The sequence below is a fragment of the Oncorhynchus clarkii genome, chromosome 18, assembly GCF_045791955.1.
Source record: "Oncorhynchus clarkii lewisi isolate Uvic-CL-2024 chromosome 18, UVic_Ocla_1.0, whole genome shotgun sequence".
NCBI lineage: Eukaryota > Metazoa > Chordata > Actinopteri > Salmoniformes > Salmonidae > Oncorhynchus > Oncorhynchus clarkii.
This window is the reverse complement of record NC_092164.1, coordinates 814,507-829,011: the sequence shown is the minus strand read 5'-3', so window position 1 is coordinate 829,011 and position 14,505 is coordinate 814,507. Positions and strand designations below refer to the sequence as shown.

Here is a 14,505-nt window from a genome sequence, read left to right as displayed (position 1 = left end):
AGATGATATTCTGTTGTTTAATTAGTTAAAACCTGCACTTCCCCCTAGCAGGGATGTATGACATGGTTCAGTGCAACAACAACGTGTCTCCTTCTAGGGCCCTCAGCAGTTTACATCCCTGGACAGTAAAAAGTAGTCAACTGTAAAAACAACAGTACCAAGTCAACATATCTAAAAAGCTATCCTGTGTAGCAGCCTATCTATCCTCTAGCCAGGTCCCAGACCTGCTGGTGTTATCATAACAAGGAGTGGCATGTTGGCACCCAGGCTACAGATCCTTCAGTGGATCTCTCTGTCCTCCCTGTCGATGTACACCAAGCCATGGTCTCCGTAGGCGTCGTAGTTCTCATAGAAGTTGTGTTTGAGCCAGGCAGGCTGGTAGGAGGTGGTGCTGTAGAAGAAGGCCTCCATCATGCTGCCTGGGCTCCTCTCTCTCCCCTCCACCTTCCAGTCCTCCAACTCTATCTGAACGGAGGTGCGTTGGTACATGGTGGGGCAGCCCTCGAAGGCGTCTAGGAAGCTCAGCATGGTGTCATCCACCCTGTACACCTCCCCCTGGACCCTGTGGCCCTCCCCGGGACGGTTCAGCAGGTAGGGGATGTTGTACTTCCCAGCGATCACCAGCGGGTAGCCATCTACGGTGCGGGCGTGACCACAGAACTCAGCCTTCCCGTTCCCCTGGTCCGGCAGCATCCTGAAGTAGTTGGGCTGACCCTTCTTCAGAGTCCCATAGACAAAGATATAAGTCATCTGGACCGGCGGGACGTAGATCTGGAAACAGGACAGATATGGAACACTTAGTTGTCTCACAGTTAACTGGACAACCTGCAGTTGACACACCCATTTCTGCACCGGAGGCTGCTGAATGGAGAACGGGCTCATAGTAATGGCTGGAATGGAGTGGATGGAATGGAAACTAACACATGAAAACCACGTGATTTGATACCATTCCGTTTCAGACGTTACTATGAGCCTGTTCTCCCCAGTGAAGGAGCCACCAACCCTCCTGTGATGTGTGACCTATTGATTCTTGAAGAATATACTGGAACTTATGAATGTCTCATGACCATAGTTTAACTGTTGGACCCCAGCGGAAATCAAAACATAACCTGGTTTTACTCTGTTGGATTCTGGCATGAAATATTCTAATTCATGTTACCATACTAGAACTAAGGATTCAAATCAAATAAAACATTGATTACTTAACATGTAAAAGTAATGTATGTATGTTGGGGTCAATGAGGAATGGATAGAGAACTGGAACGTTACTGAGTCAGACAAGGGGAAGGGTGGATAGAGAACTGGCTGTATGGAAAGTTACTGAGTCAGACAAGGGGAAGGGTGGATAGAGAACTGGCTGTATGGAAAGTTACTGAGTCAGACAAGGGGAAGGGTGGATATAGAACTGGCTGTATGGAAAGTTACTGAGTCAGACAAGGGGAAGGATGGATAGAGAACTGGCTGTATGGAAAGTTACTGAGTGAGACAAGGGGAAGGGTGGATAGAGAACTGGCTGTATGGAAAGTTACTGAGTCAGACAAGGGGAAGGATGGATAGAGAACTGGCTGTATAGAGAACTGGCTGTATGGAAAGTTACTGAGTCAGACAAGGGGAAGGGTGGATAGAGAACTGGCTGTATGGAAAGTTATTGAGTCAGACAAGGGGAAGGGTGGATAGAGAACTGGCTGTATGGAAAGTTACTGAGTCAGACAAGGGGAAGGGTGGATAGAGAACTGGCTGTATGGAAAGTTACTGAGTCAGACAAGGGGAAGGGTGGATAGAGAACTGGCTGTATGGAAAGTTACTGAGTCAGACAAGGGGAAGGATGGATAGAGAACTGGCTGTATGGAAAGTTACTGAGTCAGACAAGGGGTGGATAGAGAACTGGCTGTATGGAAAGTTACTGAGTCAGACAAGGGGAAGGGTGGATAGAGAACTGGCTGTATGGAAAGTTACTGAGTCAGACAAGGGGTGGATAGAGAACTGGCTGTATGGAAAGTTACTGAGTCAGACAAGGGGAAGGATGGATAGAGAACTGGCACAGAGGGGCCCACCCCTACTACAGTCCTATCTCACACAGAGGGGCCCACCCCTACTACAGTCCTCTCTCACACAGAGGGGCCCACCCCAACGATCCCCCTACTACAGTCCTCTCTCACACAGAGGGGCCCACCCCAACGATCCCCCTACTACAGTCCTATCTCACACAGAGGGGCCCACCCCAACGATCCCCCTACTACAGTCCTCTCTCACACAGAGGGGCCCACCCCAACGATCCCCCTACTACAGTCCTATCTCACACAGAGGGGCCCACAAAGGTTCTAGCATCAGACAGGGCCGTGACTTATAAAACCTTTTTTTTTTTTTACCTACCAGAGTCTTATTACAGTCTTATTTTAGCCTTTTTTAGCTTTCAGTTGCTGAAAACTAGCTGCTTTCAGTTGCTGAAAACTAGCTGCTTTCAGTTGCTGAAAACTAGCTGCTTTCAGTTGCTGAAAACTAGCTGCTTTCAGTTGCTGAAAACTAGCTGCTTTCAGTTGCTGAAAACTAGCTGCTTTCAGTTGCTGAAAACTAGCTGCTTTCAGTTGCTGAAAACTAGCTGCTTTCAGTTGCTGAAAACTAGCTGCTTTCAGTTGCTGAAAACTAGCTGCTTTCAGTTGCTGAAAACTAGCTGCTTTCAGTTGCTGAAAACTAGCTGCTTTCAGTTGCTGAAAACTAGCTGCTTTCAGTTGCTGAAAACTAGCTGCTTTCAGTTGCTGAAAACTAGCTGCTTTCAGTTGCTGAAAACTAGCTGCTTTCAGTTGCTGAAAACTAGCTGCTTTCAGTTGCTGAAAACTAGCTGCTTTCAGTTGCTGATAGCTAGCTGCTTTCAGTTGCTGATAACTAGCTGATAGCTAGCTGCTTTCAGTTGCTGATAACTAGCTGATAACTAGCTGATAGCTAGCTGCTTTCAGTTGCTGAAAACTAGCTGCTTTCAGTTGCTGAAAACTAGCTGCTTTCAGTTGCTGATAGCTAGCTGCTTTCAGTTGCTGATAGCTAGCTGCTTTCAGTTGCTGATAACTAGCTGATAGCTAGCTGCTTTCAGTTGCTGATAACTAGCTGATAACTAGCTGCTTTCAGTTGCTGATAACTAGCTGATAACTAGCTGCTTTCAGTTGCTGATAACTAGCTGATAACTAGCTGCTTTCAGTTGCTGATAACTAGCTGAAAACTAGCTGCTTTCAGTTGCTGATAACTAGCTGATAACTAGCTGCTTTCAGTTGCTGATAACTAGCTGCTTTCAGTTGCTGATAACTAGCTGATAACTAGCTGCTTTCAGTTGCTGATAACTAGCTGCTTTCAGTTGCTGATAACTAGCTGATTACTAGCTGAACTCATGTTGTTGTACAACTTCAGCAACAAAAGAGAGGTCTGAACCAAAGTAGTAAACTAGTTTAGGCGTCTGCAGATTCTCCAAACCCTCTCCTCTGGCGAGCAACTGGGAGCATGTTTTTATTCCAGCCCAGCACTACGCGTGAATCAAATGTGTGTAAAGACTGAAGGTGCAGAAACCAGAGATAGTTGATGAGTAATAATGCTTGGCTGGAACCTAAACACCCAGTAGGTCTCCAGGACTGAGGTTTGGTTTTAAAATGCATCAAAGGTAATTTATCTTGATACAGTCACTACACAAGTCACAACCGAACCTGTATATCGGCAACGTTATAGATGATTATATAATGAAATACAATGTTGTTCTGCTCACCAACAGCGACGTGAGTAAAAGCAGCTCCTCGAAAGCCTCTCATCACGTCTTGTCGGGGTTTAACGGCCCCGGTGAAAGGTAGGCTGAACTGACACCGGAATGAAGAGGGAGGGTTCCGGTACAATGTTGTCGTCATTTCCTTCGTTTTTGTGGCTAGAGTTAAATAGTTTCTAAAGAACAAACTTCACGTAGGCAACCGAAATGAATCATTCGTGTATATTTGTGTTATATTAAACATAGCGGGAGTAACATGTTGGCAAGCAATAAGCATGGCTGAGTTATTATCCTTACACTTTCAGAAATACTAGTCGAATTATTTATAGACTAATACAAATCAGTAGCGGATTTAGATACGGGCATCCAATGTGTTGCTTTACCGCCACCTACTAGACTGGAATACAACTCCCTTATGCTTTACTTGAAAAATAAACATGTACTAAATAAATGCCCTACTATCTAACACTACACACTACACTTTCAAAATGATATATAACACCCCCCCTATTCTACTAATTAAATGTATTTATTCCTACCTCAGGCCATCATCCTGAAAGGATGGGACACCACCACTTAGCCCACCCTGTAACTCTTCTGATGTCAAGTCTCCTAAACCCAAACAGCTCTGCAGCTGCCACCACCACCTCTCTTTTCTGAGGCTTCCGTTCCATCCCTGCTGTACAGTTGATAACCGTTGCTATGAATGCTAAAAATCCCACTCTTACTGAAACATCACTTTTTGTCCTATTCCTCTGTACTGATTGTGTTGTCTATTTATGTGACTTACTATGGTTACTGACTTCAATTATAAATGTTTTATTTTTTCTATAAGATGCCCCCTAATTCAACCAAGGAGAGGACAAGGACATACGCTATATATGCAAATGTATGTGGACCCTGTGGTGGTTATTTCTGTATAATCAAACGAGGAGAGACAAACGTATCACACAAGTCTGAGTTAAACTTAATCAAAAATCTGTTATTCACTTATTAATAAGAGAGCAGGTCCCTGCATGCACACTGAGTGAACAGAGGGAGAGCCCCATGATTCTGAGTTGGGGCTTTCTTTATATATTTGGGGCGGCAGGTAGCCTAGTGGTTAGAGCGTTGGGCCAGTAACTGAAAGGTTACTGGGTCGAAACCCCGAGCTGAAAAGGTACAAATCTGTGGTTCTGCCCCTGAACAAGGCAGTTAACCCACTGTTTCTAGGCCGTCATTGTAAATAAGAATTTGTTCTTAACTGACTGGCCTAGTTAAAGGTAAAAAAAAAATATATATATATATATATAAATATATATATAAATATAGCCCAACCTTGTTACATGTTCTTAAACTACCACAACTGTCTCAATGTGTCAAACCAGATGCTGACTACTAAAACCTTGTGAAGGTGTGAGCATGGCCAATAAGGTGCTAGGGAAGGTTAATGCCAGGACTAAGGTTTTGGCTAGAAAGTCCAAGCTGTTTGATAAGGACTCCATGAAAGTGCTAGCTACTGCCCTCATTCAATGCCATTTTGACTACGCTAGTATTTCCTGGCTTGGGGGCTTATCTAAATTTATGAAGGGGGAGCTCCAGATTGCCCAGAATAAGCTGATCAGGGTAGTATTGTGGGTGAGTCCACATACTCACATAGGCAGGAGCTGCCTGTCGAGGCTAGGGTGTCCCAGATTAGACTAGGTCTGGTTTACAGGAGTATTTATGGTCCTACGCCCAGATATCTAAGTGATTACTTTCCTCGTGTTAGGGATGCACACAATCACAGCACCAGATCAGGTGTTGCTGATGTGTGCTAATACAGGTTCAGGAGTAATGCTGGGAAAGGTACTTTCTTGTATACTGGAGCCTCAGAATGGAATGAGTTGCCTCTGCCCATAAAAACAACGTCCTCTCTGGGCAGCTTTAAAAATAAAGTAAAAATGTGTTTGATGTCTTCTGTGCCCATATGAATAACCGCTATGATGAAGCTGGAATGATGAGACAGATGTTCTTCTTCTCTGTTTTTGATGAGACAGATGTTCTTCTTCTCTGTTTTTGTGTTATTATTTCACCACTATGATGAGTGTTCGATCTTGTCTAGCCATCTTGTCTCAAGAGGACCACAATGGAAATAATTCCCAGACTGTATTGTGTGTTATCCTCCATGATTTAACAATGGAAATAAGTCCCAGACTGTATTGTGTTTTATCCTCCATGATTTAACAATGGAAATAAGTCCCAGACTGTATAGTGTGTTATCCTCCATTCCATGATTTAACAATGGAAATAAGTCCCAGACTGTATAGTGTGTTATCCTCTGTGTTTTTATTCATGTGCTGTATGGCTTTTTCAAGTTTTATGTGTGCTTGTTTTTTTAAAATGGTCGAATTAATAAACGAAACTAAAATAAACTAGAACTGTTTGTTCTTAGAATAGAGGATAAGGAGAGACCTCGTCCCGAACATGCAAGTTTCAGACTTACAGGGGGTGGAGGTAAGAACACTAGATGTGCCCAGCCGTGGTGAATCTAGATACAGAGTTAGGTGACAACAGACACGACCAGAGTAACAGGATTGTACACACCGACTGTTTAAAGTAACGCTGATACTAACCCGCCACAACATCCCCTCAAATTAGTGGATTTGGCTATTTCAGCAATACGCGTCGCCAGAAGGTGTATAAAATCGAGCGCACCGCCATGCAATCTCCATAGACAAACATTGTCAGTAAGGCTGCCCGTACTAAAGAGCTCAGTGACTTTCAACTGGCACCGTCATAGGATGCCACCTTTCCAACAAGTCAAATTTCTGCCCTGCTAGAGCTGCACCCTGGTCAACTGTAAGTGCTGTTATTGTGAAGTGGAAACGTCTAGGAGTAACAACGGCTCAGCCACGAAGTGGTAGGCCACACAAGCTCACAGAATAGGACCATCGAGTGCTGTAGCAGGTAAAAATCGTCTGTCCTCGGTTGCAACACTCACTACCGAGTTCCAAACTGCCTCTGGATGCAACGTCAGCACAAGAACTGTTCGTCGGGAGCTTCATGAAATGTGTTTCCATGGTCAAGTGCGTAGCCTTCCCAGAAGAATGGGGGCTGTTATAGCAGCAGAGGGGAACCAACTCCATATTAATGCCCATGATGTTTTTGGAATGAGATGTTCAACGAGAAGGTGTCCGCATACTTTTGGTCATGTGGTGTAAATGAACAAAAACCAACAAGATTCTATAAAGATAAATATAAATAAAGATATAAAGATACCAGGAGTTTCTTCAGAAACAAAAAGAAAGAAGAGAAAAGAAAGTAGTGAACTGAAATCCATCTCACAACTTTCCCAGACAGAAAAAAGGGGAGGGAAAAGAGGAGTCATGGAAAATAAAGAAGCAGAAGATCACCAGAACAGGTTATGGAGTCATACCTGTCGGGGAACACACCACCTGAACTCACCTGAAGTCTTACAGTGACACAATGCCTACCTGCCCCTCAAATGACTCCACATCTATGGGATTGTTTTGGCCCACAGACCGTGATAATTGGAACAAAAAGAGGCAGACAAAACACAACCTTCCACTTCCACCTGCACAGCACCACAGACATCTCCTAGCACAAATACAGCCCATTGCAGACATGCATCAGGGACTGATTGGAAAGTGGTGTGTTGTGAAATATAATGAAGACCCTTCCCCTGGTATTATACAGTATGTTGGTGCAGAGAGCAGTGCTCCAGTCAAGATGATGAGTCGTGTGGGAGCCAACCAATTATTTTGGCCAATGAGAGAGGACATTGTATGGTACCAACCAGGGAATGTGCTTGGGCTTGTCCCTGAGCCTCATCCAGTGACAAAACAGCATATGATGCTTGATAGCTCAGTCTGGGATGAAAATGTGCTCTCTCGTTAAGCAGTAGAGAGCATTAAGGGCAAACCCTAATCTTGAGCGAGCACACACCTGTCTCATGAGTCTGAATCAATAGACTGCAGCCAGTGAACAACCATTTGTTTAATGTCAACCATTGTTTCTTCCTAATGCATTGAATCCCAACACTGTTCGACAAGATGCTTTGAGCTAACTTGAAACATCAGCTATCTGAGCAGCTACCCGATCTCTGCAGTTGGAGACTCATATCTCCCTCTCTAACTTTAAACATCTGCTATCTGAGCAGCTACCCGATCGCTGCAGCTGGAGACTCACATCTCCCTCTCTAACTTGAATCATCAGCTATCTGAGCAGCTAACCGATCGCTGCAGCTGGAGACTCACATCTCCCTCTCTAACTTGAATCATCAGCTATCTGAGCAGCTAACCGATCGCTGCAGCTGGAGACTCACATCTCCCTCTCTAACTTGAATCATCAGCTATCTGAGCAGCTAACCGATCGCTGCAGCTGGAGACTCACAACTCCCTCTCTAACTTGAATCATCAGCTATCTGAGCAGCTACCCGATCGCTGCAGCTGGAGACTCACATCTCCCTCTCTAACTTGAATCATCAGCTATCTGAGCAGCTACCCGATCGCTGCAGCTGGAGACTCACATCTCCCTCTCTAACTTGAATCATCAGCTATCTGAGCAGCTAACCGATCGCTGCAGCTGGAGACTCACATCTCCCTCTCTAACTTGAATCATCAGCTATCTGAGCAGCTAACCGATCGCTGCAGCTTGAGACTCACATCTCCCTCTCTAACTTGAATCATCAGCTATCTGAGCAGCTAACCGATCGCTGCAGCTGGAGACTCACATCTCCCTCTCTAACTTGAATCATCAGCTATCTGAGCAGCTAACCGATCGCTGCAGCTGGAGACTCACATCTCCCTCTCTAACTTGAATCATCAGCTATCTGAGCAGCTAACCGATCGCTGCAGCTGGAGACTCACATCTCCCTCTCTAACTTTAATCATCTGCTATCTGAGCAGCTAACCGATCGCTGCAGCTGGAGACTCACATCTCCCTCTCTAACTTGAATCATCAGCTATCTGAGCAGCTACCCGATCGCTGCAGCTGGAGACTCACATCTCCCTCTCTAACTTGAATCATCAGCTATCTGAGCAGCTAACCGATCGCTGCAGCTGGAGACTCACATCTCCCTCTCTAACTTGAATCATCAGCTATCTGAGCAGCTACCCGATCGCTGCAGCTGGAGACTCACATCTCCCTCTCTAACTTGAATCATCAGCTATCTGAGCAGCTACCCGATCGCTGCAGCTGGAGACTCACATCTCCCTCTCTAACTTGAATCATCAGCTATCTGAGCAGCTACCCGATCGCTGCAGCTGGAGACTCACATCTCCCTCTCTAACTTTAATCATCAGCTATCTGAGCAGCTAACCGATCGCTGCAGCTGTGCAGCCCATCTGTAAATAGCCCATCCAATCTACCTCATCCCCATATTGTTTTTATTTACTTTTTCTGCTCTTTTGCACACCAGTATCTCTACTTGCTCATCATCATCTGCCCATCTATCACTCCAGTGTAATTTACTAAATTGTAACTACTTTGCTACTACGGCCTATTTATTGCCTTTCCTCCTTACTCCATTGGCACACACTGTATATAGACTTTTTCTACTGTATTATTGACTGTACTTGTGTTTATTCCATGTGTAACTCTGTGTTGTTGTTTGTGTCGCACTGCTTTGCTTTATCTTGGCCAGGGCGCAGTTGTAAATGTAAAATAAAAAATGAATAAAAAAGTATAGTGGTTAGTGTGTTGGACTAGTAACCAGCAGGTAGTCTAGTGGTTAGTGTGTTGGACTAGAAACCAGCAGGTAGCCTAGTGGTTAGAGTGTTGGGCCAGTAACCAGCAGGTAGTCTAGTAGTTTGAGTGTTGGACTAGTAACCAGCAGGTAGTCTAGTGGTTAGTGTGTTGGACTAGTAACCAGCAGGTAGTCTAGTGGTTAGTGTGTTGGACAAGTAACCAGCAGGTAGCCTTAGGTCTCATCGCGCACCAGCGACCCTTGTGGCAGGCTGGGCACGCCAAGCAAGGTTGCACGGTGTTTCCTCCGACACATTGGTGCGGCTGGCTTCCGGGTTGGATGCGCGCTGTGTTAAGAAGCAGTGCGGCTTGGTTGGGTTGTGTATCGGAGGACGCATGACTCTCAACCTTTGTCTCTCCCGAGCCCGTACGGGAGTTGTAGCAATGAGGCAAGATAGTAGCTACTAACAATTGGATACCACGAAATTGGGGAGAAAAAGGGGGTAACATTTTTTTTTTAAACACACAAAAAAAAGAGAGATCAGGGTCCAGAGTAACGCCAAGGTCCTTCACAGTTTTATTTGAGACGACTGTACAACCATCAAGATTAATTGTCAGATTCAACAGAAGATCTCTTTGTTTCTTGGGACCTAGAACAAGCATCTCTGTTTTTTCTGAGTTTAAAAGTAGAACGTTTGCAGCCATCCACTTCCTTATGTCTGAAACACAGGCTTCTAGCGAGGGCAATTTTGGGGCTTCACCATGTTTCATTGAAATGTACAGCTGTGTGTCATCCGCATAGCAATGAAAGTTAACATTATGTTTTCGAATGACATCCCCAAGAGGTAAAATATATAGCGAAAACAATAGTGGTCCTAAAACAGAACCTTGAGGAACACCAACATTTACAGTTGATTTGTCAGAGGACAAACCATTCACAGAGACAAACCGATATCTTTCCGACAGATAAGATCTAAACCAGGCCAGAACTTGTCCGTGTAGACCAATTTGGGTTTCCAATCTCTCCCAAAGAATGTGGTGATCGATAGTATCAAAGCAGCACTAAGGTCTAGGAACACGAGGACAGATGCAGAGCCTCGATCTGACGCCATTAAAAGGTAATTTACCACATTCACAAGTGCAGTCTCAGTGCTATGATGGGGTCTAAAGCCAGACAGATTTCGTATACATTGTTTGTCTTCAGGAAGGCAGTGAGTTGCTGCGCAACAGCCTTTTCTAACATTTTTGAGAGGAATGGAAGATTCGATATAGGCCGATAGTTTTTTATATTTTCTGGGTCAAGGTTTGGCTTTTTCAAGAGAGGCTTTATTACTGCCACTTTTAGTGAGTTTGGTACACATCCGGTGGATAGAGAGCCGTTTATTATGGTCAACATAGGAGGGCCAAGCACAGGAAGCAGCTCTTTCAGTAGTTTATTTGGAATAGGGTCCAGTATGCAGCTTGAAGGTTTAGAGACCATGATTATTTTCATCATTGTGTCAAGAGATATAGTACTAAAACACTTGAGTGTCTCTCTTGATCCTAGGTCCTGGCAGAGTTGTGCAGACTCAGGACAACTGAGCTTTGAAGGAATACGCAGATTTAAAGAGGAGTCCGTAATTTGCTTTCTAATAATCATGATTTTTTTTCCTCAAAGAAGTTCATGAATTTATCACTGCTGAAGTGAAAGTCATCCTCTCTTGGGGAATGTTGCTTTTTAGTTAGCTTTGCTACAGTATCAAAAATACATTTCGGATTGTTCTTATTTTCCTCAATTAAGTTAGAAAAATAGGATGATCGAGCAGCAGTAAGGGCTCTTCGATACTGTCTTTCCAAGCTAGTCGGAAGACTTCCAGATTGGTGTGGCGCCATTTCCGTTCCAATTTTCTGGAAGCTTGCTTCAGAGCTCGGGTATTTTCTGTATACCAGGGAGCTAGTTTCTTATGAGAAATGTTTTTCGTTTTTAGGGGTGCAACTGCATCTAGGGTATTGCGCAAGGTTAAATTGAGTTCCTCAGTTAGGTGGTTAACTGATTTTTGTCCTCTGACATCCTTGGGTAGACAGAGGGAGTCTGGAAGGACATCAAGGAATCTTTGTGTTTGTGAATTTATAGCACGACTTTTGATGTTCCTTGGTTGGGGTCTGAGCAGATTATTTGTTGCAATTGCAAACGTAATAAAATGGTGGGCAGATAGTCCAGGATTATGAGGAAAAACATTAAGAGCCACAACATTTATTCCATGGGACAAAACTAGGTCCAGAGTATGACTGTGACAGTGAGTAGGTCCATTCTCTCTGGAATGCTAACCTTGCTCGGATTTCATCTACCTTGTTGTCAAGAGACTGGACATTGGCGAGCGGTGAGCGATGTGCCCGTCTCGGGAGCCTGACCAGAAGACCATTTAGTTTGCCTCTTTTACGGCGTTGTTGTTTTGGTTCACCAGCTGGGATCCATTGTCCTGGGTGGTGGGCAAAACACAGGATCCGATCCATTGTCCTGGGTGGTGGGCAAAATACAGGATCCGATCCATTGTCCTGGGTGGTGGGCAAAACACAGGATCCGATCCATTGTCCTGTTGGTGGGCAAAACACAGGATCCGATCCATTGTCCTGGGTGGTGGGCAAAACACAGGATCTGATCCATTGTCCTGGGTGGTGGGCAAAACACAGGATCCGATCCATTGTCCTGGGTGGTGGAAAAAACACAGGATCCGATCCATTGTCCTGGGTGGTGGAAAAAACACAGGATCCGATCCATTGTCCTGGATGGTGGGCAAAACACAGGATCCGATCCATTGTCCTGGGTGGTGGGCAAAACACAGGATCTGATCCATTGTCCTGTGTGGTGGGCAAAACACAGGATCCGATCCATTGTCCTGGGTGGTGGGCAAAACACAGGATCCGCTTTGGGAAAGTCATATTCCTGGTCGTAATGATGGTGAGTTGACGCTGCTCTTATGTTCAGTAGTTCCTCCCGACTGTATTTAATGAAACCTAAGATGACTTGGGGTACCAATGTAAGAAATAACACGTAAAAAAACAAAATGCTGCATAGTTTCCTAGGAACGCGAAGCGAGGCGGCCATCTTTGTCGGCGCCGGAAGTGGCAATGTGTATGTCTATTGAATACTATTGAATGCTATTCCCAAGGAAAAACAATACTGCCTGGATGTTTTGGAGTCTGATAACACTGAGGAGGACGTTGGGAAAAAATATCTTGGGAATTGAGTAGACTGACAGCCCATTTCATTGCTTCACATTCCAACCTTGTTTAACATTATCTAGTCTAAATATGGCATGATTCCACCAATTTGTAACCTTATGCATCACTTTCAAAGAGGTACTTTTAGTTTGTGCGCAAACCGCAAATTCCACTATTAATCCTTATTGTGGCTAGCTTCACAACACATGACCCGGACCGTGGAGCCTCACTAGCCAGATGAAGCCGAGGCTGAATACCGTCACCCCAGACGGGACTTGCCGCCAGAGTTAAAATACTTCAACTTCTCCATCTGCCGTAGTGTTGTTTTCTACCTGATGTCGGTGACCTGTTTGTCTGCTGGAATCACTATGGCAACGCACACTGTGGCTCTAGCTTGCTTCTTTTTTTTTTCACTGTCTTTCTTGTCATGTCATTTCTTTTTTTATTTATTTCACCTTTATTTAACCAGGTAAGCTAGTTGAGAACAAGTTCTCATTTATGCTGTGCAGACTGGCATGACGGTTTCCCTCCTCTAAACGCAGTATTACCCCAACACCAGTGTTTTATTGTAAGGGATAATCAACTAGGGGCTAATACTGTGTTCTATGGAAAATAATGAACAACGTGGAACTTCCTCAGAGTTGTATTATTTTCCAGAGAAGGCATTGAGCCCAGAGTTGTATTATTTTCCAGAGAAGGCATTGAGCCCAGAGTTGTATTGTTTTCCAGAGAAGGCATTGAGCCCAGAGTTGTATTATTTTCCAGAGAAGGCATTGAGCCCAGAGTTGTATTATTTTCCAGAGAAGGCATTGAGCCCAGAGTTGTATTGTTTTCCAGAGAAGGCATTGAGCCCAGTTGTATTGTTTTCCAGAGAAGGCATTGAGCCCAGAGTTGTATTGTTTTCCAGAGAAGGCATTGAGCCCAGAGTTGTATTGTTTTCCAGAGAAGGCATTGAGCCCAGAGTTGTATTATTTTCCAGAGAAGGCATTGAGCCCAGAGTTGTATTGTTTTCCAGAGAAGGCATTGAGCCCAGAGTTGTATTGTTTTCCAGAGAAGGCATTGAGCCCAGTTGTATTGTTTTCCAGAGAAGGCATTGAGCCCAGAGTTGTATTGTTTTCCAGAGAAGGCATTGAGCCCAGAGTTGTATTGTTTTCCAGAGAAGGCATTGAGCCCAGTTGTATTGTTTTCCAGAGAAGGCATTGAGCCCAGAGTTGTATTGTTTTCCAGAGAAGGCATTGAGCCCAGTTGTATTGTTTTCCAGAGAAGGCATTGAGCCCAGAGTTGTATTGTTTTCCAGAGAAGGCATTGAGCCCAGAGGTGTATTGTTTTCCAGAGAAGGCATTGAGCCCAGAGTTGTATTGTTCTCCATAGAAGGCATTGAGCCCAGAGTTGTATTGTTTTCCAGAGAAGGCATTGAGCCCAGAGTTGTATTGTTTTCCAGAGAAGGCATTGAGCCCAGAGTTGTATTGTTTTCCAGAGAAGGCATTGAGCCCAGTTGTATTGTTTTCCAGAGAAGGCATTGAGCCCAGAGTTGTATTACTTTCCAGAGAAGGCATTGAGCCCAGAGTTGTATTGTTTTCCAGAGAAGGCATTGAGCCCAGAGTTGTATTGTTTTCCAGAGAAGGCATTGAGCCCAGAGGTGTATTGTTTTCCAGAGAAGGCATTGAGCCCAGAGTTGTATTGTTTTCCAGAGAAGGCATTGAGCCCAGTTGTATTGTTTTCCAGAGAAGGCATTGAGCCCAGAGTTGTATTGTTTTCCAGAGAAGGCATTGAGCCCAGAGGTGTATTGTTTTCCAGAGAAGGCATTGAGCCCATAGTTGTATTGTTCTCCATAGAAGGCATTGAGCCCAGAGTTGTATTGTTTTCCAGAGAATGCATTGAACCCAGAGTTGTATTGT

General features: G+C 44.5%; 1 protein-coding gene across 1 annotated transcript; it reads right to left on the bottom strand.

Annotated features, from left to right (window-relative positions):
* LOC139372233 (gamma-glutamylaminecyclotransferase-like) lies at positions 1 to 3,845 on the bottom strand. The gene is made up of 2 exons (XM_071111995.1): positions 3,746 to 3,845; positions 1 to 771 (listed from the first exon to the last, which is right to left on the bottom strand). The coding sequence occupies exon 2, from the start codon at positions 748 to 750 to the stop codon at positions 280 to 282; it is 471 nt and encodes a 156-aa protein (XP_070968096.1). The 5' UTR covers positions 751 to 771; positions 3,746 to 3,845; the 3' UTR covers positions 1 to 279.
* Positions 3,846 to 14,505: the final 10,660 nt, after the last annotated feature.